This window comes from Physcomitrium patens, chromosome 7 (assembly GCF_059467195.1).
Source record: "Physcomitrium patens ecotype Gransden chromosome 7, ASM5946719v1, whole genome shotgun sequence".
Classification (NCBI taxonomy): Eukaryota; Viridiplantae; Streptophyta; class Bryopsida; order Funariales; family Funariaceae; genus Physcomitrium; species Physcomitrium patens.
The window spans coordinates 4,707,356-4,732,208 of NC_143416.1; the positions used below are offsets into that span (position 1 = coordinate 4,707,356).

At 36.6% G+C, this 24,853-nt stretch overlaps 4 protein-coding genes across 5 annotated transcripts; 1 reads left to right on the plus strand and 3 right to left on the minus strand.

Annotated features, from left to right (window-relative positions):
- Positions 1 to 2,435: 2,435 nt before the first annotated feature.
- Positions 2,436 to 3,581, minus strand: LOC112284399 (uncharacterized). Its single transcript, XM_024524150.3, has 3 exons — positions 3,490 to 3,581; positions 3,222 to 3,362; positions 2,436 to 2,923 (listed from the first exon to the last, which is right to left on the minus strand). The coding sequence occupies exons 1-3, from the start codon at positions 3,520 to 3,522 to the stop codon at positions 2,807 to 2,809; spliced, it is 291 nt and encodes a 96-aa protein (XP_024379918.1). The 5' UTR covers positions 3,523 to 3,581; the 3' UTR covers positions 2,436 to 2,806.
- Positions 3,582 to 4,987: 1,406 nt separating this feature from the next.
- Positions 4,988 to 9,764, minus strand: LOC112284279 (protein GET4). The gene is made up of 12 exons (XM_024523963.3): positions 9,450 to 9,764; positions 9,130 to 9,209; positions 8,579 to 8,657; positions 8,296 to 8,377; positions 7,893 to 8,058; positions 7,660 to 7,750; positions 7,135 to 7,218; positions 6,888 to 6,934; positions 6,664 to 6,792; positions 6,379 to 6,463; positions 6,048 to 6,128; positions 4,988 to 5,572 (listed from the first exon to the last, which is right to left on the minus strand). The coding sequence occupies exons 1-12, from the start codon at positions 9,483 to 9,485 to the stop codon at positions 5,552 to 5,554; spliced, it is 981 nt and encodes a 326-aa protein (XP_024379731.1). The 5' UTR covers positions 9,486 to 9,764; the 3' UTR covers positions 4,988 to 5,551.
- A 1,706-nt stretch (positions 9,765 to 11,470) lies between these two features.
- LOC112284956 (ubiquitin carboxyl-terminal hydrolase 6) lies at positions 11,471 to 14,016 on the plus strand. Its single transcript, XM_024525376.3, has 2 exons — positions 11,471 to 12,389; positions 12,865 to 14,016. The coding sequence occupies exons 1-2, from the start codon at positions 11,848 to 11,850 to the stop codon at positions 13,799 to 13,801; spliced, it is 1,479 nt and encodes a 492-aa protein (XP_024381144.1). The 5' UTR covers positions 11,471 to 11,847; the 3' UTR covers positions 13,802 to 14,016.
- Positions 14,017 to 18,230: 4,214 nt separating this feature from the next.
- LOC112284647 (uncharacterized) lies at positions 18,231 to 22,451 on the minus strand. 2 transcript variants are annotated; one of them, XM_024524647.3, is made up of 6 exons: positions 22,285 to 22,451; positions 21,091 to 21,797; positions 20,401 to 20,510; positions 20,182 to 20,253; positions 19,878 to 20,045; positions 18,231 to 19,423 (listed from the first exon to the last, which is right to left on the minus strand). In XM_024524647.3, exons 2-6 carry the CDS (start codon positions 21,272 to 21,274, stop codon positions 19,022 to 19,024), a joined length of 936 nt encoding a protein of 311 aa, XP_024380415.1. In that variant the 5' UTR covers positions 21,275 to 21,797; positions 22,285 to 22,451; the 3' UTR covers positions 18,231 to 19,021. The 2 variants fall into 2 exon arrangements, with proteins under 2 accessions (XP_024380415.1, XP_090107910.1); XM_090251784.1 differs by having other exon boundaries at positions 22,073 to 22,350.
- Positions 22,452 to 24,853: the final 2,402 nt, after the last annotated feature.

A 24,853-nucleotide genomic window follows, 5' to 3' on the forward strand; every position in this document is an offset into this window, starting at 1 on the left:
TTGATAGCTTATAAATTATTGTAAAACAATAAATCAATTATTTTATGAGAGATCTTCATATTTTTTTTAATTTGAAAGCTTCTATAAATAATTATATATAATATTTTAAATTTCTAAACTTACTTTCAATGAAATTTTTACAAATTATTAATACAAAAGTTTAATATCTATTAATCTACAAATCATGTTATACCTACTTGTAATTAATTTGCTTATAGCCTAAGGTAGCTATAATAAATGCCATAAAATACTTATAGTTATTTGTAATTAATTTGATAAGCATAGTCAATTCTCTTTTTACCATAAATAATCATAGTAATTGATTCTCTTCTAACATTAAAGCACCAAAGATCTTTGTGAAGACATCTTTAGTCCTTACCTATAAGACAAAGTATAGATTAATGTTAAATAAGCTACATATATTAATAACTTTCTAACTTTTTAAGGTATCATTGTTAAACATTTTGTATTTTTAAAAAATAAATCATGTTTTCTTTGGCTTTTGCAACCAAGATTCTACTGATACTTTATTCAAAAATATTTGATTATATTTTTAACAAAATACTTGATATTTCTCATTTTTATCATTAATAAATCTTATCTTGAAAGACAAGTTCTTATCAACTTGAATATCATTAAATATATCTTTAATTAATCATCTTGATATTATTTCCAACTCTCTTCTTGTCGGTCTTCTTATCATAAGTTTGTCTTTTGCATTAATATTGGCATTGCTATTGGAGTAGTGAATTGAAAATATTATCTTAGAACTTTTATCAATAAATATAAAACTAAATCTCTACAAATCAACCTTCAAAATAAAAATTTATAGACATCCAAGTATTTGAAAAATCTTAAGCATCATCAATATTTGTGGTCAAAGTAATCTCTTAAATATGCTTCTTTTTATTGTACTTAATTTCTTGCAAAGTATTCTTTTGCTTGCTAATTAGAGTTTCTTTGAAAAAAGTCTTTTTTTTAATATTCTTTACAACCTTCTTCATCCTTATCTTCTATATGTCAAAATAAGCATTAATTATCTAAAAAGTCTTAGCTTCTTTTAATATCTACAACAAATTTTTGAGATTCTTGAATATAAAGTTAAAATAATTCACCAAATTCAAATACTTAACTTTTAGATATTGTTTAAGATGCCACTAAAGGTTCCATCTATGTTTTTAATATTTTGTCTTGCAATACATTCATTCCTATTTATTTAAAATATGCTTATCATACACATATGTCCAAATGGGGTTTGATTTTACTCTATGCATCTCAAGTAAGAAATTTATGAATTTCATAAAATCTCAATACTACATATGATTTTATTTTTATTAACATTCATTATCTCTTCTATTGTAATAATGATTTCCACACAATTCAAGGGATTCATTTTATTCTTTTCTTAGAAAGCAATAGGAAGCTCTTAGCATCCACAATTTAAAGCTTTCAACATTGTTGATACAATGTTTGCATCAATACATATATATTATTATTACATCTAATTCTTTATAATGGAAATTGATAACAATTCCAATTGCAAATAGATTAAAATGTAAATGTTGTTACTTTGTAATTATACTTTGTTGAATTTCTTCTCTTTTGTTGTTTTAAACAATGTTTAATGTACTAGCAATGATAACAATAACAATTGCCAACAATTATGAAATGTTGTTGTAAATTAAACCATTCTAGCTCTTAATGAAGGTCATTGAATTGCCTTCCTTTGTGATTTCTTTAAATGTTATATCCTTATAAATTGGAAAATTTGACATAATAATTGTTCTTATTGCACATTGGAAGAAATGTATTATACAAAAGTCTTAAAATAAAACAAAACTTAATGTTGCTATCAACATAATAGAAATAATTTAACAAAAATCATTCAAACTAATATTTTTTAAAACTTGCTAGTTGTTGCTACCTACATCAATGAACTCTTGTAGTAATTCAATTTTTATCTGAATCAAAAACATTTCCAAATCTCTTATTACCTACATTAGTTTCGTAATAAGAGATTTGGCCTGACATTACCAAACATATATCATTTGGTAATATCAGGCTTTAAATGCAATTCATTTAATTTATTCAACATTATTGTTCAGAATATTGAGTTGAATACAAGTATCACAATTAAAAGCATCGCACAATTGTGCTGCGTACCCCGGAAATCTCACAACCAGTAGACCGCCACATAGGCAACCAGGCTTTTAATGCAAAATCCAATCAACCCTAATCGCATCTACAAAAATCCAGTCTAAATCTTAACTCTAACCAAACTTGAAAGAATCATGCGCATGTTGTCATGTCATGTATGTCAACGCAAGCTGAACTTGTGAATTTGACAACACTGTCAGATTTATTTCAAGCTTCAGAGTTTGCACAGTTTGCCAGCAATCCCTCAATAGCAGAACAGACAAAAATGGGCTTGAATGTGAAGTTGGAAAGTGAAGGAACATGGGCGAGTCAATTGCATAAAGAAGCAGACACTCCTCTCAATACATTGATCGAAATCTGATCTCTAACCATCGCAATCGAAATCATTGATTGCGTCTTATGTCCACACAAGCAAAACATTATGTCCCTTCTTTTGAGATCAGCAATCTTTAGACACCTATAGCTTTAAGAGGTTAGCGAAATGAATCGAAGGGACAGCCAACACATAAAAAGCCTTCAACGATGAACATCGAACCTAGGTCTGCAGGAGACAAAATGTTAACTCTTGGATGAGGAACGTATGCCAGGGCTAATCAAACTCTGTAATCATGTAGTAATCAAATGATGTAGTAATCAAACACCTAATTGTTCACCAGCCTTTCGAGCTTATTACAGCGATGAGGGGTCCGAAAGTCCTATCTACGGCAGAGTTCCACAAATGAGCTAGATCGGCCCGCGCTTCTCTTCCCAAAATTGGAGGCGGACTCTGCAACCGTCACATCCGCAACTAAATAAACATTACATTTGCACATAACAATTGTTTCTCCACCAATCAAAACCATATTGAATATTTCTTCTTCGAGGAAATAATCTTTCAAACGTACGTTTCCAGTAATTAGCACACCAGCACGAAGAGGGGTGAAGCATCCTAGATCGTGAGGAGCTTATCGGAAGCACCACGGATTAAACATCAACAATTTTGACACCCAAATCGATACGCAAAGAAAACGCTAAAGAAAGCATCAGAATCAGCACAATCTCACACACAAGATCCAGCTCCATACCGAAATACCACGGGCAGCTGGGAGAGTCCCTCGGGACAACATCTCGGCAAGACCTGCAGTCGACTTCCAAATCTCTCGTTGGTCGTACATGGAAACCCCCGCCCCGACCAATCCTCCCATAACGAAGCCCAGCACCCGCTCCTGCCACAATTCGACCCACCAACCAAACCCCCCCACCCCCATTCCATCATCGTAGGAACAACAACAAATCCGAATTCAGTCACCGAAGCGAAGCGCGGAAGAATTTCTTCGACGACCAAACACTAACCTGGAAAAGGATGGAAGGGTAGAAGAGAGGCATTATGGATGATCCGATTGATTGAGCTCCTCGCAATCACAATACTCAATCCCGAATGCTCAACGGCAATCACTGCGAGGCACTCACTCACTCCCTGTCGATCATCGACTCTCCAGGACCTCTCCCGAAACCCTACCGCTCCCATCTCCACTTCGGCCGCTGGGCGTTGCCGCTAATGACGCCGCGTCAGTTCGCGGCGGTGTTCGTCGTGACGCATGACTCCTCTCATGGAGTCGCTTGTGGTAAACTTTGGTTTGAACACAGAGGTGGGGTTTTTATTTTTTTATTTTTTTATTAGGGTTTTTCGTTCGGGATGTGAACTGTCAACATTGTTTAGAGTCGTAGTTGTGTTCTGATGTCCAAATTTGTCAGTAGTTTAGGGTCATTGCGGAGTTTAAAGTGGGTTTCAACCATCGCTTGTGGGTGTGAGTTAGTGAGGAAATGCTCCTAGATTGGGGACCTCCCAAGGAGAATGAATATTTTTAGTAGATGGTCATCCAAATTAGTAATTCACTTAAGTTTTAAATATATTAATGTGTTTTTTTCTCTAGGTTAAGGGTGGTGAGGATAATTGAAGAATGATGAGTCTAAGTGAAAATATATTAGTGTAGCACATGTATTAAAGTTTTAAAAAAAATAAAAAAATAATCCTCCCTCATGGAAAGTTTTCAACTAGAAACCTTTGCTGTATCTAGAATCCTTGTTTTCTTTACATGTGCCATCTTTACTTTTTTTAATTGTTCATAGAATGAAGTTTAAATATAAATTTAACTCTTTTTTTGTTTTTAAAAAATAATTTTTTAAAAGAAAAAATTGAAGCTAAGTTGTAATAGACTGGGTTAACAAAGCTTTGTGCCTAAGGTGTGTTATGATTTTTTCTGCCCAATGTATACAAATATGTTAGGTTAAAAGTTCTGTTGTGAAAGTTATGAAAGTTGTTTGGGAATTATGTTGAAAGATCTTTCACATTGAATAGCTGCTTCTCAATCAAGCGTGTTTTTTATTATTTCATTTTTTTCTGTTTCTGATGCTATCTCCCCTTCAAAACTGGTTGTATAAGGTTGTACCCCGCAGAAATGGTTTCACGCCTATTATCGTTGATTACGAATAAGTTGTGCCATTCTTGACTCAACAAAAAAAACTGAGCTGAATCATGAAGGGGTTCTCAGTTGCCTGTCAAATTCTCAATCCAGATTATGGAGTTAAAACTATAGACTGATTCAATGAAAATGCTATACAAGCTGTATCAACAATCTATGGTATTATCAACGCAAGAACAGTAATGACAGATTGATGACTTTTACTGCTTTATGTTCAGCATATTTCAAAGCAAGGACTATGATAAATACTCTCTTTGAAATTGGAAACAAGTATTCGAAGTTGAGGGACGATGTACATTGACCTTATATCACTTTACATAATACCGATTCCATAATTCTGAAGCCAAGGTGATTTAGACTAGTAAGTCTTCTGTCAAGATGCTTTTTATTGAGTTAAGGTCGCTATAAATGTGGATAACATTTGTGTCAATAGGAGATATAATTGAGAATTATCCGTACATTAAAATAACAAACTAGAAAATGTGCAACCTATCCTGGTTCTGGAAATGGACTTAATTTGGGGCGAACACAAATATATGAAAAATACCCTACTCTCATTACATTCCTCAAATAGAGGTCTGTCTTCAATATACCTTACAGAAAAATGATGATTTGTCAAGGGCAGGATTCAGCTCACCAGTAAACGTACACTCCTTATCGTCACAAATAGCCTATCTAGGTCTAAAGCACATTTCTAGTATAACTTGCCGAGACCTTTCAGCAGTGAATGTCACATGCTCCCTTGCACAAGACTAAAGAGATACCAGAAATGTACATTCAGCCTTAGTGTGGCATGAGTTAATGTCCACAATATAGCGACAATGCGTGACCACCACCTGAAAGAACACGTCCGGTGGTGCCCCATGTGATTTCAAGAATATAATGACAACCTGTCTGAATTCTACTAACTACAGGCATATCTCGCACCTGTCTCAGTTATCCATCGCAAACATCTACAAAAACCGAAATAATTAAAATTAGAATGCAACTCTTGTTGCCAGAAAGCCGCTTCAAAAACAGCTACAACTTGACTTTCAATCAATTGTATATTCCCAGTAACAAAGGTGTAATGACCAACAAAATTGACCCAACCCCAGTCCGAAATCTCTACAAAAACATCCACAAGCCCAGTAACCCATAAACACTGGATTCCACTCAAGTCGACAGACAGAAGAGTACTAAGTGTGACATGGTAAAGGTACCCGTTGCCTAAAATGTAATGATTTCCTACAACCAAACTATCCTCCAGACTTCAAAACCCAACAGGGCAATTCGAACAAAAATGAGCAACAGCAATCACTTGAAAAGATAACAATAGAAAGCTTAAGGACTTTACGGTTCTTTCAGTACCTCAATTTATACATGTCAAACTTCGCCAAAGAGATCTGATTAAACAAGCTATAAACAAGTCAAAAGAATAAGAAGCACCTTCATAAAGTCTCCAAGTATGCCTTGCATACCATTTCTTCGCTGCAAATTATAAAACCGCTCCCCTATTTCATTCAGGTACTGCATTCCCAATGCAATTAAGTTTTCAAAACGAAACGGAACAACCTTAAAGGAAAAAGAAAAAAAAAAAAAAAAAAAAAAAAAAAAAAAAAAAAAAAAGCAGCATGATCAAATGGAGGAGATAATTGATAATGCACATGATAGTCCACACAGTTTGTTAGACAACATGTTGTAGACTCCTCAAGTAAGCTGCTATCCGATTCGAAAAGATGCTGAAAACATTGACTTAGAACATGACTTCCCAACACACCTCATCATAGGAAGGATCGCGATCAAGACTAGACTTGTACTCTTGCTTAAGCATCCTGAACAACGGAAGTGCATCTCTCTCAAGTCTGCAAACACAGCCAACAAAAGAACATAGATTTGAGAAGATTAAATTCTGACAGTGAGAAAACTAACGTGACACGCTTTACACAACTATACACTCTGATATTAATGTAGGAAAAGCATATTAACAGGACAGTGCTAAAAGACTACCAAAAATGCAACAGGTCTGCGATGCAAAGACAAGGAAAACACTAGGTTCACATACGTTAATAGAAGGAACTTGATAAATTGCAACAGTGGAGTATCCGGAAGTTCTTGAAAGTTGTCGCTCAGTGTTTGCTTAACAGAATCCCACAGGCGATTGGCATCTCTCAGATTACCTAGGGACAAATATCTGCACACGAAGTAACGTTTAGTGAAAAATGAAGGAAATTGTGTTGAGAGAGAGAGAGAGCGAGAGAGAGACTGGTGCCCAGGTTGAAGACTTACAGCAAGATGGCCCTCGCAACCACCAAATCCGCTTCGCCAGAATAGCACTGCAATATAGGAGAATAACCACAACATAATGATATACATAAACTATTACTACAAGAGACTCTCCTCTACAAAGGGTCACGACATAGAAAGAAAGAACAAAGCTAACAGGTAATGAATGTTAAAAAAACACTGAGCTCAATGTTAGAGATTCACAATATAAGGAGACAATACCCCACCATTAGTGATCAATGAACAGTACCTTGTCCATACAGTCGACAACAACTTTAGCGAATGTCTCCGGATGATTCCCTCGCACAAAATGTTGTGATACTTTCGTCATTTCCTACAGAAGATTGATCCAGAATATGAGATATTGAAAAAACAGCCAGCTTTGCAAAAACAAAAATTACAACTTCTTCGACAACAAAAGCTCATTACCCTCTCTTTGACAGCAAACATGTAAAGGCAATCATGTCATGAAAACAAAAATGTCACAGTTCATATCTTCGTACATCAACCCTATTAGAGCAGAACAATATACAGAAAATTTATAGCTGAATATGAACAGTGTGAAATTCAAACTACCTTCTCAGCACTAGTAACTACATTTAATATTTTCTGTGAGCTGGATGACCTAGGGTATCAATCAAGTTTCAAATGGCTCTATATGATTTCTAAACCGAAAAAGTATACACCTAACCTTGCTCGCTGCTGAAGTGTACGAAAAGATTGTTCACAACTACCCACAAGTAGAACTCATAAGGTCTTTACTTAGTATGCTTACAGGAGTGGGAGCTTCAGTCCAAATGTATTCGCCAAGCATGTCATGCAACTCAGGGGCACCTCTGGAAAAGCCCCCAGTTTCAGTCGACCACCTGCATAAGGGAATGATAAACAATAACGTCAGCAAGCAACAGGGCAGAAGATGACTTGAAGAGAAACGAAATAGATTGTTGTTTAAGACCAAAAATGAAAATGAAACCAGTGAAAAATATTGGCGAAAGCAAGAAGCTGTACTTAAGAGCTGCCCGCAAGAACGATGTGCATCCCTCAACACGAGTCCTTGCAATGACTGCGGCCTCAGAAGCTTCTGTGTCTGAGTAACTCGCCCCTTTGTCACCTGATAGCTTTTGATCTGTGCTTGACGCCCGTGGATATGCATTATAAATTTCTCTTATTTGATCTGTTCGAAAGTAAAACAAAAGAATGACTTAGAAGTTTCTTAAAAAGCAGTACGAAATGCAATGTTCAGCTTATTGAAACAAAGCGCCACATGTACGGAATACAGCCAAAAATACGGTAGACGTACAAGCAGCAAGCTAGCAAGGTAAAAAAAATCAAAACCTTATTGGGAATGAACTTAAAACTTTATTTGCTTGATCTTTGAAATAACTACTTCAGAAAAAAGATAAATACACACCCAATGTAGAACTATCGAAAGGTGTTTTGGCCACATGGAACGTCTGGATCAAAAGCAAAGCAAGCTCTGTCCCACATGTGACCTGCGAATGGATAACCAATGACAAAACTCTGTAACACCATCTTTTAGCTCCTCTAAACAAAATCCAATTGGTTACGTAATGTCAATATGATCAACTAAATTTCAGCAGATGATACGTCAATTTTACCAACAAAATCATTCCACAAATAACATGTTTGACTGGAGATACACCACAATTTGGAACTCAGAGGCAGATGGGTACCTCCCCATGCTTAAGCATCGCCACGGCACCAGAGTTCAAGAGTTCACTGGCCTCCTTGTGCTTCTTTGCGTGCATGTATCTAGCAGCAACCACACCGACGAACCCACTACGTTAGTCAGAAAGTCACGACAAGGACTTGCACAATCACTCAAAAGTTAACATGTCGCCAGATCAGATCTAAGAAGCTGTTAGTCAGACTTCAAAATAAAGGAAAAATGAAACCACCAAGGAGATACCAACATTTTCCAAATAAGCAAATTATGAATTGATAGCCTTGAATTTACAAATTCTCGGATACAAACCAACCAATCTCCACCATCGGTCTGAAGCAATGTAAATTCGCAATGGTCAGAGCGATGGTTTATGCTCTCCAGGGAATTTAACACTCGAACGTTAATACCGTTGACTAATGCCAGAAGAAGAGGGAGACGAACTCCGGAATTAAATTACCAAAAACCTAGCACGACATAGCATTACAACTAAGTCCAACCCAGACGATACCCTCAATGGATTCGCAGCATGAAAACACCCGATTCCAATGCGTGTGCTACCTGGAATGAACCGCCTTGTACATTTGTTGGGCTTCATAGTAGTTCCCCTCGTGAACTTTCTTCCGAAGCGTCTCCAATTGCTGCCAACCACACCCAATACGTGCAATCAGCTAGGTCCATCACCGATCATCTGAACTCTTCTCCATTGAGCCATACGACAACCAAGAGTAGTGCCCAAACCATGCTTCCCCTTTCCAAGCTGAGACCGTCAACGAGAATACCCACCAATACAACCACACACACACACACAAAAAAAAAAAAAAAAAAAAAAAAAAAGGAAAAAGAAAAAAAGAGGAGTATAGTAACAAATCAAGACATACCTTGGAAGTACCGCTGCTATACGCAGCGACTACCATCTTGCTGCAACTAATGGTGCTGACTGTGATTTACAAATCTCCACAATGTTTTGCTCGTACCGATCCACGCAACAACGAAAAAAGAAAACCTGAACTCCACTGCCAAGCAGAAACTGCTCGTCGAACTACACGAAATCAGAAATCACCTCCACAAAATGGGTGTCATTAGAATCGTCGCATGTTGAACTGATAGATGAGCGGGAATAAATTGGTCGCTAACGATTGCACGCGGAGGATAAATGGGCGATTTGGTCGCTAAACACCGGGTTTCGCCATCGCTGCTGCAATGATGGGGTCTCTCTGTATATGACCAAGACACTGTCCAGCGATCGATGGATGAATGAATTTAAGGATGAAATAATACTCATGGATAAATTCTATTTCTCATCCATATGGGTGACAAGAATAGGATTCCTTTGAGATGTTTGGATTCGGTATTATTTGCTTCTTTTTGTTTGTTTTTAGTACGAAATAATCCCATTGGTATCAAAACTCAATCATAGAGTGTAATGAGAGGAGTTAAATAATCATTTGAATGCACAGAGTCAAAATATACTGTGAGAAATGCACATTTCATTCAAACAATGTAAATCAAAACATTAAAAAAAACTTTATCATTAAAAAACTTTGAAAAATTCAAAAATTTGACAACAGATTTCTAATCATTTATATGTGATATGGAATTTAATCTATGAACCAAGGATTTATGATGCTATCTTGGAGGAGATTCAAATGGTAACAGACATTTTTAGAATTAACATTTTTAGAATTAACTTACTGATTCTTCTATGTATATACTAGTGGTTAAATCCATTGGTTTTGAGAACATTGAATACGTTTTTGGCAACCAATCAAAAGAAGAAGAAAAAAAAGAAAAAAAAAACACACACACACACACACACACATACACACATGATATATATATCGGCCCTCCAATGCTTTAGCCAATGGGATTTTTTGATGCTACATATAAAAGTAGGCTACTCAATTTATTTATATATATATATATATATACACATATACATACACACATTAGAGTTTTAGTTTCAGTATATAAATGGCAATACTGATTGATTATTAAACTACATAGATATAAGAATTGTAACAAAAATTGCTATTATAAAACATAATAAATTTTTGTTTGAAATATTACATAATTAATTTAATATATACATGAATTAAGGCCCTGGTTTTACTATTAATATAAAAACAACAAAAATTATATATATATAATTTTTTAAATACATATATGATAAAAATAATATATAATCTGTAAAAAGTATTAAAGAAATAATTTTAAAAAATTAATAACAGTACATAAAATAGATATAAATATACTAAAATAAGATAACTCTTAAGTTAGACAGATATTTATATTATAAACTATAAAAAGAAATAATACTATATATATTAATTTAAAATTGTAAAATAAAATTAATTCTAATATTAAAAATCATCAAAATACTTAAATTGGTACTTTAACAACTATGCTAGCTTGTATCAAAGACATGAATGTTAAGAAAATTTTGAGAAGATAATAAGTTCCTGTATCATTGAAATAAGAATGTATATTGAAAAAAATAGTATAGATATAAGATTGAAAAGAAACTAAAATAGCTTTCTCCAATTACAAAGAAAATTAGAGAATCTTTAATCAAGACTTGAATACAAGAAATATATTTATAAGATTCTACATATTTGCCCAAAACAAAGAAAATAACAAATAGATCAAAATAAAAATAAAAAAGATACAAACATAGGCTCTTCCAACTAGAAAGGTAGCTCACACTCACTTCTCCCTTCAATTTTACTACAACGATCTTTAAAATAATAATAATAATAATAACAATAAATAAACATAAAAGTGCAATTATCATCAAACTTGGCATAATAATCACAAATAATCCAACTGATAAAGCAGAGATGTCATCCAAGCGTCTTCCCCCAGGCGGATCGCCCCGACCCGACCCGTCCCCACATTTGCGGGGGACGAGTTGGTGAGGAGACCGCGGGGGAAGCATGTAAGCGAGCAAGCAAGACGGTGCAAAAAACGAGTCGTCGTCGTCGTCGCAGCATCACAAAGAAGAAGAAGAAGCATCGCGAGCATCGAGATAACTAACGTCCATCCGGGCTCCTCCTCCTCCTCGTTGTCCTCGTTCTCCATCAGGATTAATCCATCGCGAAAACGAGAGCTTCTCTCGTAGATTTGTTACTCTTCCCGTTGCGGTGCGTTTTTGCGACGTCTCTGGTTTTAGGGTTAGCGATTCGTGTTTGCGGTGTTGTGTGTTTCCCCCGTTGCGTTCAGTTGTAGGACGGTGTATTGCTGTTCTGTGGGACCATCGGTATTGGTAGGGTTGGCGACATGCCGACGGTGAGCGTGAAATGGCAGAAGGAGGTCTTCTCCGCCGTGGAGATTGACCTCGATCAGCCAGGATATGTGTTCAAGTGTCAACTGTATGATCTTACCGGCGTGCATCCGGAGAGGCAGAAGATTATGGTTAAAGGCGGTTTGCTGAAGGATGATGCGGACTTGCATAAGCTGGGGTTGAAGGAAGGCCAGCGGCTGATGCTCATAGGCACCGCTGATGCGATCCCGCAAGCGCCTGCTGAGGTCCCCGTTTTTGCCGAAGATCTGCCGGAGAAGGAGCAGGGTGCGGCTGTGCTTGGCCATACGGCCGGGCTTGTCAATTTGGGGAATACTTGTTACATGAACTCCACGGTGCAGTGCTTACACTCAGTGCCAGAGCTCAGAGACGCGTTGCGAGGCTACTCTGCCGCGGGCGCCAACATTTTGGATCCCCTGTCGCACACCCTAACCGTGGCTACACGCGATTTGTTTAATGAGCTGGATAATAGCGCCCGACCTGTGGCGCCATATCGGTTCCTCACTGTGCTACGAGACAAGTGCGATCCTTTTCCTCTTTCCTACCACTTTCTTATTTGCTTGTGCAGTGTGCCACTGAGAAATTTACATATATTCTCGCTTTTGGACTGAGGTTTGTGTGTACTGTAAGAATAGTGCTAATTTTTGTTTCATCTTAATTATTTGATGATGGTGTTATAATCCATTTCGATCTTTAGTTGAGAATCATTTACTCTTGGAATTTATGATTGGTAATCTAGGGTTGACCTCTTCGTAATTTAGATTATGTGGAGTCCGTTCCTTCAAGGATCAAAACTCCTAGGTGTACAGTTCGATCTAAATGCTTTTATCTTTTGTGGAATTGCTGTTTGGGCGTATAGGTCCTGAAGCTTCATCGCTCGTTTTGGTGATCGTGCTTGCATTGACTGTACACTGGTTCTGCTACTGGTTAACCCCTGTTGCTAGATGTAGAATATGTACGCCGATTTTAATGTATTCTATTAATGTTATTGGCAGGTATCCTCAATTCGGCCAACAGACAAATCAAGGCGTCTACATGCAACAAGACGCGGAGGAATGCTGGACACAGCTAATATACGTTTTGTCACAGGGGTTGAAAAGCTCGTCAATTAACAAGCAGTTATCAGCACCTCTAGTGCAGGAGTTGTTTGGTGTTGAGTTACAAAATACATTGAAGTGTGCAGAAAGTTCTGAGGCAAGTTCGGAGAATGAAACGGTGTTCAGTTTGAAGTGCCACATCTCACAAGAAGTCAATCATTTGCATGATGGTTTGAAGCATGGTTTGAAAGGGGAGCTTGAGAAGACTTCACCACTGCTTGGACGGAGTGCTCTGTTTATCAAAGAGTCTCATATTCAGAAGCTTCCTCAATATCTAACAATACAGTTTGTGCGGTTTTTCTGGAAAAGAGAATCTAATCAGAAAGCCAAGATCCTGCGGAAGGTGGGTTATCCACTGGTTTTAGATGTATTAGATTTCTGCACAGAGGAGCTTAAAGAGAAACTGGTTGAACCCCGTAGAAGGCAATTTGCAGCTGAGGAAGTTAAAGCTGGTCTGAAGAAGGATGAAAAGGGGAAAGTGGGTGCAGAAGGGGTGAAGTCGCTCGAGACATCAACCTTGAGCGAACGAAAAGAACATGATATGGATACTGATGGTTCAGCAACTTCTTCAACCACAAAATCGGATGGAAGTGGAGCTGCCACGGAAGTCTCTGGAATATATGATCTCGTTGCAGTGCTGACACATAAAGGGCGTAGCGCTGATTCAGGTCATTATGTTTCCTGGGTTAAGCAAGATAATGGAAAATGGATAGAGTTTGATGACGATCAACCAACTGTCCAGAGGGAGGAGAGTATTACAAATTTATCAGGGGGAGGTGATTGGCATATGGCGTACATCTGTTTGTACAAAGCACGGGCAGTCCCGCCCGCGTAAGATACTGTTGGCTATCTTAGCGTTATACAGAATTGGTTGTTATATTGCAAATTTTGCTCACTTGCAGATTGAGATTACTTGCAATCAAGGCTTGTAGGCCAATGGACATTCTGTAGTACTTGAAGATCACATTGTGTTCCTCTGGGTCAAGTTTACTGATCCATTCTGTTAATGCAGTGAACGAAAGAAAAGACATCGTCTATACTTCCCCAGAACTAGCTTTTGTCTTGTTCATGTCTTACTCTAATGTGCTGCCCTTCTTGTCCCATTTGCTGAGGCGGAGGTTAGAGACATTCTTGGGGAATTTTTACTTAACCTTTGTACGTTTGGCTAGAGGCCTTTCAAAAGATTGATAAAGACATTTATTGTGTGCTCAATTGCAATAATTGGCTTACTAAATGGTATTGAATTAGTCTTTCACATTTTACACGGTGGAACCAAGGGAATATATATATGCATACATATATAGATAGACAGATAGATGTGGGTATGTCTTTCAAAAAGATACATTCTTAGTTATGTTTTATGTAGTTTTCTAGCTTTCAAGATCTAATATCTTAGTAGTTAAGAAAACTAAAAACTTTTTTGCATCACATCTTTGAACTTATATCAATCTATGTCTATCACATTTTATATGATTCATCAAATAAAACTTGTTAATATTACTTAGACGAATTAAATGTAAAATTCAAATAAACAAATGGATATTCATATATATATATATATATATATATATATAATCACAAAAACAAGTTTTATCCTTAGTTGAGTGGTTGTATATACTTTGAGTAAAGTTCTTAAAGAATTAAATCTAAAATCTCATGTACTTCATGAAGATTTGGCTTGCATGGAAAGAAAATTATTACAGAGGTGTCTTAAAATAATAATAATAATAATAATAATAATTATAAAATTGAGATGTTTACTAATGTATAAGTATCTAATACAAAAGTGAACATGAAAATTTCACTCTTATTTTGTAAGCAACATTGTAGACTATTAACATTCTACAAACATGACTAAAGACAATCACATGATATAGTTGATAGCATTTGTGGAGCTTATTGTAAAAATAATTGCATAGATTTTTAAAATAAATATTTTTTGAAATCTTTGTTGATTAGATTATGATTTAGGTAATAATTGATGAGATAATTTTATAAAGTTGACCACTAGAATATGAGAATTAATAAACTATAATAGTAAAAAATATATAAAATTTAAGACACCAAAACATTGATAACAATATTGTGATTTAATACAATAGTGTTGTTTTTTTTATTTTAAATGTTCATAACAATAATATGCATAGTTTTGTGTAATAAGTAATAATTATTTATTAAAAAAAAGTACCAATCAATAAAATAAGTAAAAGAATAGTTATTGTCAATTACAATGGAGGTACTTAATTTCTAGTCTTTATTTTGGTGTTTATTATAAGACTTATAATATACATAATGCACAAAAAATTGGAATATAGTTTATTGAGTAATAAATGATAGAATGTAGTTGCGCAATACATGAGCTTATTTTATCATATATATAATCATCCTAGTTTTGGATTAAAATAGCTGGTATTAAAAAGAGTGGATTCTTATAGAATATAACTTAGGGAGATTAAAGTATTGATAATAAATTTCTTTACAAAATTGAAAGATATTTATCTAATATAAGCATAAGATGGGTGAAAGAATTTAACAACAAATGTTTTTAAAAAAAAAATTGAAATTGCTTCAATTCATTAAAATATGGTAAATAAGCTATGCAACATCAAAGAAAAATAATTGGCTCATGATGATGACCACATGCGAGTTAGTTAAGCCAAACACTTATCATAGAAAATAATATATATATATATATATATATATATATATATATATATGTATGTATAAATTTCATAAAAATATATACATATATGTGTATATATACATATATATATATATATATATATATATATATATATTTCTTTCCTTCATTCTTTAAATTTTTAAATTTTTTAAAAAATTAACAAAAAAATAGATGTTAATAGTAATATCTAAAATATATTTTATTAGAAATATATATGTATATATATATATATATATATATGGTATAACATATAAGAATCTAAAAACGCCATGTATAACATATAAAAGATGTTAAGAAAAAATCCAAAATAACAAACAAATAATCAACCAAGATGTCATTTAAAATATTGTAGAAATATTAATATTAATTTTAATTTTAATATATAGTGGTAAAAAATTATGATTTTATCTATATTTATTTAAAATCAATTAAAATTTATCATTTTAAAATTATATTAAAATCTTATTCTTCTATATATGTAATAAAGTATATTTCTAATTTTATATATAAATGTCAATTCATAAAAATTCTACAAGTAAAAGATATAAATGATGAAATCATACAATAAATTAGTATAAGATGCATGATATATCATGTGATGTGGCATCAAGTGCCAAATTTCATCGGATGTATATGATTTAGTAGTTTTTCCATCTGTTTAGCTTTTTTTGTTAGTTGACTTTGTTAATGTCAACTAGGGTTTGAAAACTTAGGTAGAAAAACCCCTTGACTTGATATTCTTGAGAGAGAGAAAGCTTGTTGTAAGGGATTTGTTTGGCTAGGGTGATTGGCTATTTAGTGAGCTTTAGGATTTTTCTTCTACTCATACTTGCACTCTTAGATTCCCATTTTGTGGTGTGAGAGATAGCTTGACTTACTTATGTAGAGATTCTTCTTCTTTCGTTAAGAGTGTATTGGTTGTGAATTTGTATTTGGTTTAGATTACATATTTTGTGATTTGTTTGTAGCACTTAATGTGTTAAGTGTAATAATCTTTGTTTATCCAATATCTAATATACAATCAACATTATATGCACAAGGTTTTATTTTGTATTTTTATTTTTTAAAATTAATAATGCATCTTTTATATAGTCATTTGGTTATATATATATATATATATATATATATATATATAAAATAAAATTAGGATATTTTAGAAATATATTAAAATAATAAAATAATAATAATTATTGTTATTAGTATTAAATTATTTTTATAATTTTTTATTTTGTATATAATATTTGCAAATTTATAAATTAAGAGATTTTTCAAGATTTATTTTTGAAAAATGTTACAATACAATGAAAAATATGTTAATATATATTGCAAAATAGAAATCTATTATATTATCATTATTATTATTATTATTTAGAGTATCTTGTAAGAAGTGGTAAAATATTTGTATCTAATTTATCCGCATAATAATGTAAAAAAGGCTTAATATACTATATATCCAAATTCAACTAAACTAGTGTGTGTGTGTGTGTGTGTATTTTTATGTATGTATGTATGTATGTATGTATATGGTTGTTCTCCAGTTTGTTTTGTATTTTTCTTTCATAACTTTACAAATAATTTTTTTCTTTTTCTGTATTTCTAATTTTTTATAGAAGTTTTGTATAAATCCATGCATTTTACTAATGTTATTTGTATGCTAAATGGCACAAAATCTCACTAATATAGTATGATATAATGTGTGTATATATATATATATATATACACACACCCATAAATGTACAGACAAAAGGCTGAATGAGTTGGGAGGGGTATGATAGATGCAGTCAAGAGAGACGTTTTATACAATGCCATTTGGCCACTCCCTGGCAGTTGCAGGTTCCAGCTGTGCTATGGCTGCCACGCAGTGTTTTACTTACATCATCGTGCTCTGCGACCTTTTGCCTCTGTCCCGTAAAACCACGCTTTTCCCCAAACAGGCAGAAATGCGACAATTGTTGGTCTTTCCCATTCAATCTCCTTTTTCCTATTCACTGATCACAAGAATGTCCATGTTGACAAATAAAGAGCTTTACTCCATCGTTTCTCAGCGTACACGTGAACCTTCGGGCTTCGACTTCCAGGTCAAACTTTAAGTGGACATCAAGGTTGGGGTATGTCGTAGTTTGGTTCACAGGAATCAAGGTTGGACAGTAGAGAACGTGATTTGGCAACTCACAAGTTTTGAAGCCGCTGCATCTGACCGTTCCGATGGTGAAAACTTATGATTATCTAGGTCTGAAAGCAATGATGCTTACATAACTTAAGAATGTCACTAGTAGCAAGGAGTAACTGATCCAGGTTTTTTCAGCGTGTGTGTGAGAATGTAACTCTGAAGTGGATTCAAAACAACTAAGCACCAGATTTCAATTCCGGAAGTGGAGTGAATATATCTTGTTACATACTACGAGGTAGACGTCGTAGATTTGGGGAACAAAAAAAGGTTACGACTTCAAATTTGCCAACAGTTTCAGGATTAAAGCATCATGACAGAAAAAGCGTCGGTACAAAGGAGGACCAAGACAACAAATCTTAGTGAGTAACTTGAGGCATAACTCAGTCATGGAAGAGATTTTGCAAACTTGCGTGCCAAACGGTTCTCCAACACGGTTGTTGCACTTGAAAGAAAAATTGACGACCGAAGCAATGCTCCAAGCGGCCTTCGAAGTCATATGCACAGAACCAGTTTCACTGCCCAGGACTGATTGTAAAGAAATTCTAGTGTACGATGGCCGTGACAGCCACCTGCAATAGGTTGAATAAAAAGCAGCCAGCTGCAATCAAAAAGAAGCAATATACACATCCTACTGTACTCCAAGTTTCTGTCTAGAAAACAACACACGCATATCACTCAGTTATGGGGAAAAATCCAATCAACCAGAAGACCTCACTATCGGTGACCAAGGCAGACAAAGAGTGGGAAATATTCTCCCATCGTCCTGGTGCTTCAGAATCCTACAATCCACTCTCCAACGCCAGGCTTGGACTTGCACTAGTAACAGGAATCCTCCGTCCAATCTGCAAACATTGAATGTGCTGGGGTAATGAAGCTTTATATACCATTATATCTTCTGCTGCATCAAATTCTTCGGCCAACTGAAACAGCTCAGGATCTTCTGGGGTATTGAGAAGAAGATAAGACTGATGAGCAGAGGGCTCGCAAATAAGGAGCTGCGCCTCCCTCCTTGCCATAGGTTTCACACAGGTCCACAAACAAAAATTGCTGCATCCTTGCCACAGACCGGCAAATGAGACGTCCACTTCCAAATGCCACTTGTCCCAGCGTTCTACTTCAAAAATCATGTAAGCACACATATCTTGTTCCCACTAGAAAGTATGAATCCCCAATAGTAGGGCTAGCTCAAGTGCAACTCAATATCAGGTGGCCACTGCAGTATGCTCCGACCCACTAACCACTAAGTTGTTTCCGTTCGAACCACCATCTCCAGATTCACTTCCACCAGGCAGTGTGTGAAATGCAGACGAGTGGAAGGATTGTGGCGGATGAAGATTAAGATATGCATTGTTCTGACCATGTTGCATCATGGTGTTATGATAATTTACAGAGTCTCCTTGTCCACTTAGCATGTCCATTCCTGAATGAGATGCTCGAGTGCTAGAAACGTTTCCCGCTTGTGAGGACTGACCCTCGTGAGAACCATGGTTACCATCGGAATTTGATTTTGAATCTCCTTCCTTTGCTTTAGTATTTAAGAACCGTCCCCCATTCCCCCTCGCTCTACGTAAGGCATGCTGATGCCGCGATTCATGTAGATATGGCTGAATTGAACATGTGAGAGACACAATTAGGACTTCTAAGTTACCTTTCTAGCTAAGAAAAGTCTGGCCAACCAAAACTAAACATATCACACGACGAGATATATCACCAAGCTCAACAGTTCTAACGATCACCAACAGAACTATAATTTACTGCCACCATAAAAGACAGATTCGGTTTAAAGCATCATGAGAGAGGTATTCAGGGCACATCCGAAGACACTAACATGGTAAATAGAAACCACACTAAATAACAGAGAAGTTTTGAACAGTGGAGGTGGAAGGAGAAGCATGTAACCACTATAAATGTTAACCGACTATCTTTGACGACTTTAAAATTACAAGGTTCTGTAATGGAGACTGCAGTAAGACGCATACATTACTGACTAAAGATCTTAAGTTCACAAATTTATATGACATCAATTTCCAGTGCCAAGAGGCACAGGCGAGGATATACCTTACGAGACTTGATAAGTTTGTTTTCCGACTCTGCTTTGGCTCGCGACTGTCGACGCCGCAAGATACCATGATATTGCTTAGCATTAACATACACTGGCTCTTCTTCCATCATCTCAGATGGGAGGGGCATTCGTGCTTGTTGAACCCCCAACATGTGGGGGTGAATCTATACCCACCAACAATATAAGCAATCTCAGAATATACCAATAACACTGGAACTTCGGATTCGTTACCCTGATTACTGCTGTCAACCACCAACCAAATAAACGGGCAAACTGATGCATAGCATTAAGGGTAATTACCACTGCTTGAGCGCCATAGGCGGCAACGATACCTCCAAAGTATGGGTCTGCAAATGGATATGCAGCACGTGCCTGCACCTCACATGATGAACTTCAGTTAGCATGATTTCCCCGAAAAAGAATAAGAAAATAGCAAAACAAAACAAAAACATAGATTAAAAGCAGTCGAAACCTTGCAACGTGCACCAACGCTGCGTACCTACATGACCCGGAACTTACCATAGAGTGGCCAAGCTCAAGTTGTGTGTGTGGTAAAAGATACTCCCCAGCCGTGGGAACGCCAGTAGGTGGACGCGGCGGCTGGTCCTCGGACCCAGAAGTTGCATAACCTACAAATTGACCACATAGTCACGACTTCTGAATTTTCATCATTCCTATGTCCTCAATCCAAGATACGCTCTGTAATATTGGAGGCAAGTAAAAAATCACTTATACTCCTCTTGATGTGCTAGCTAAGGACTGAATACGAGTATTGCCCTAATCTAAGTAAGTTGACGGGGGAGATCCTAAAAGAAGAACAAACATTCCAGAACAACAATCTTCAGTATGCCCAACTGGCATATCCACGATTCTGAACCGCAAACCCTTACTGCTACGTGTCCACCGGGATAAAGTACAGTGCCTAGCCAATATCCTCCAATCAAAATTCTGATGCATCTATGTGAAGATTATCAAAAAAAAAAAAAAAAAAAAAAAAAAAGTATAAAACCACGCGGAAGAAAAAAGCAATTTCAGGGAAAATGACATCGAAGACTAGCAGCTGGTCAGGTTCGAGATGTTGGACATGCACACGAATCGATCATAACAACAATGCACAGGCTCCCCATAATCCAACACCGTACCCCATACTTCTTATCGACTCACTTGATTTGTCCAGACTATTAGGTTCTACAAAGCAGGGCAGCGCACCAGGTTGAGGAGGCAAGGCCTGCATCGTTGGAATCGCAGACTCCGAGTCAGTCGGGGCTGACGAGGGCGCCTGCATAGAGGTTGTCACAAAGCTACTCTGGATCTGATCGCCCGTCCTAGAGCCCCAATTTCTTGCCGCGGATCCGTTCCCCGCTGTGTGCCCGTCGACAAAGCTGATGTGCATAATTTTCCCGGAAAACCCTACATTGATTTACTCCGCCGACCGCTGCAATCTGACCCAGAATGGTCAAAAGCAAGGAATATTTCGTTTTTCTTAGTACGACAACAGCCCCGACTCACCGCTTCGGCAGACTTCAGATAGTGCACAATCGTCCAGTTTCGCCGCAGCGGATGACCGCCTCCACGACATTGTATCGCCCTGTCCTCACTCCCCTTTTCCAGGTCGACTCGTACCACGACCTCTGCCACCTCAGAAGAGTAGCCTACTGGCAGGCAACGCACTCAGACTCCTTCCCCGAAAGTTCTTAAGATACCGCATAATCTTGACCGATACAGCATCATATGCGCGATACCACTCGAATCAACGTGTCCGGCATCAGTAAGCTATCCCTACTTCACCCGACCGCAACCGCACAGCCGTCCCCCGTCCACTTTCAAATCGAAACCATACTGCCACCTTCAACAGTCATCGGTCGACCGACACAGCAACCAAACACGCCGTCCACCCTAAAGTCGAACAATACCACCTGGACACAATCAATCATCACAACGTCAGGTTCACAGGCGCTCCCCTAAACAACTCCCCGAACTAAGAGCACCCTCTGTCCCCTTTATCACACCCTAACACGCCCAATCTCAAAAATTCCATCCCAAGCTCCGCATGATCCACCCCAACCCTGACTCTTTCCCAAAAAAAAGAAGAAAAAAAAAAAGAATCTACCCGCCCTGACCACAGGAACAAGCGTGTGTGGAGGCGAAGAGACACCACGACCGTCCAACCGAAACCTGGACACTCTCTCACCTACAACTCCCACGCGATGCAGAGGCCAAGGGACGCAACCAACACAAGCACGACGTCCCAAAGAAGAAAAGAGAGAGAGAAAAGAAAAACACAGAGAGGGCGAGAGAGAGAGAACAAGAAGAAGAATAAGATTAAAATCGGAAGCCAAAGAGAGAGATAGAAGAGAGAGGGAGAAAAAACAAAAAGAAAACACCAAGACACCACTCACTCACCTCGATAGCTCACCACGAGCTGTCGTTCTCGACGACGCCTGGAGGTATGACCAGCAGCTACTACTCCCTCGCCGCGAGAATTATTAGAAACGTTGAATGACGCTGATAAGCGTGGTGCAGAATGGCAGGCCGAGACGCTGCCGGAGACGAAGCGGGGAAGAGCATCGAGCGAGGCTTGGAGACGCCGGGAGGGAGGGAGGCAAGCAGGGAAGGGAAGGGCAGGGTGGGGACGGGTGCGGGCTGGGTCGGGTCAGGACGGTGACGGGCGCGGGCCGGGTCCATCATCCCCTAGGGTGGGCTAGAGTAGAGTAGTAGGGCAGGTAGGCTCGGCTAGGCTGGGGTACGTGGGGGATAGTGGGGGAGGGAGTGTGAGTGAGTTGAGTGAGTTGGGGTTGAGAAGAGTGTAGAGTAGAGTAGGGTAGGGGTATCAGAGTTTTGGATGGAGTGGGGGCTGCCTCGTAGGATTGGCTAAACAGATAAGACCATCGCTTCCCCACCCCGCCCTACTTTTAATCCATAGCAACCCTAAGGGCTCCTTCCTCCCCTCCCCTCTCTCGTAGGGGCCACCCCTTAGAGGAGACGGTCAGCCAATTGATTGAGCCCATCCCACTGCCCATATTCTGTATCCACCCTCCCCATTTGTCACCAACTTGCCTGAAAAGCTACTAAGCCTTAGCCTGCCTACATCTCTAGCTTTGCTATTTCCCAACTATAGCCCCACTGACTGTCTCACTGACGCACTGACTCACAGTCATTCACTCACTCACTAGTTATTCATTCTCCTCGGCTGCCCGCTCTGCCCACTGCCACCACTCTCCTCCCCCGTTCCCTTCCGTTGCCTTTCTGTCCTTGAAGAAAGGCTCTGGAGGGTGGGTTTGACCCAGACTTGCCAGGTCGGATAGTATTTGTGGATGTGGGTTCCATTCGTTGCTATTACATTGTTGTTGAAGTGTTTTTGTTATTATGCTCTCTCTCTCGTTTGTCGTCGTTTAATTGATCCTCGTTGGATGAAAGTCTTTTGGTCATATAGGATGTGGGTGATACGGCACCGGCAGGCCCTCTCTCGGAGACTTCGGGTTTTCATTCATCCTCGTTTTCTCATCCATATTATCCATTCGTCTAGTTCTCTGTATTTCATTCGTCTGTTCCACATGTATTCATTCGTCCGTTGACTCATTCACAACAAGTTTCTTGTGACGTTATTTGCAAAACAAGAATCATAACAACAATGTCAATACTAATAAGTAAAAATATCAAATACTCAATAAATCGTACTCCAAAAACCACAGTTAATATTTAAAAATAGAATTATAGCAACATGTATTATGATAACTATATATTGCATGTATGTGAGCATTGTAGACTGTATCCACATTGATGTTTTGAATGTCAGGTAAATCATGTTGCATGGATACAATGATTTCTGTATATGACAAACATTTCTACTAACTTCAAATAATCTTTGGTGCACTTGTATTATGTAAATGAAGACATTGTAATTTTTTCTTATTTTAGCCTTACGTCGATTAAATAATTATCAAACTTATGTCAAAATTAAGATTTCATTTTGAATTTTTTATGATTTAGATGAAGTATTATTTTCACACCTTTTATTTTTTAAAAAAAAATCATATTCAATCATATATACTAAGTGAATATTTTAATGATATTACAATTACACATTCGTAGAAAAAAAAACAACTATTTCTTGGTTTATTTTTATGTACATTGTAACATTTACTTTAAATAATTGTTTAACAGGATAATTGATGAGTTGAACAAAAATAGATAATAAGAAATTTATTAAATTTTTGTATCAAAAATGTATTTACTATCAGCCACATTTTTAGGAATTATTTAATTTAAATTATGCTTAAAATAATTGTGTAGAAAATTTTAAGTATGATATTAGTATCAGTATTGGATAATAGCATACAAGTGAACTCATGACTAGTATGAAATTTACTGATTTAATAAAAAATATTGAGCTATACTTTAAATTCTAAGAAATGATTTTTTAATATTATAGATTATTTATAATGACATCCCTTTGTTACTTGTGTTGCTTTGAATTTAGACTAAAATTTCTGCATGTTTATTTTATATCTAAAATAGTAAAACTTACATTTATTCTTAAGATTGTCTATGTAGATTATCTACAATATTTGCTGACAATATAGCAATAAAAAATTGTATAAAATACCATAGCTATTTTATTTTATTTTATTTTATTTTATTTTGGTGACAATATTACTTGTTGAAAATTCTTGAGCTTTGGATTAAATGAAAACAGATGTATGTGTATAGTCAAGATTATATAATATCAAATAATTCAATAACAATTGAATTTTTTTTTGAAGTTTAATCATTTGGCTAATATGAATCATTTTTTCATGTTGACAAAATAACATTCAAATAAATACCTTAAGCTATTAAATTGATGGTTTTTGAAAAAATATTGATGGTGGTTTGACTAGAAATTATTGTAAGTAAATATGTTTTTAAGGCTTTTAAGTTTTTGATAGATTCAACTGAAGCACATTTCTATATCTATAAATAGATATGCTAT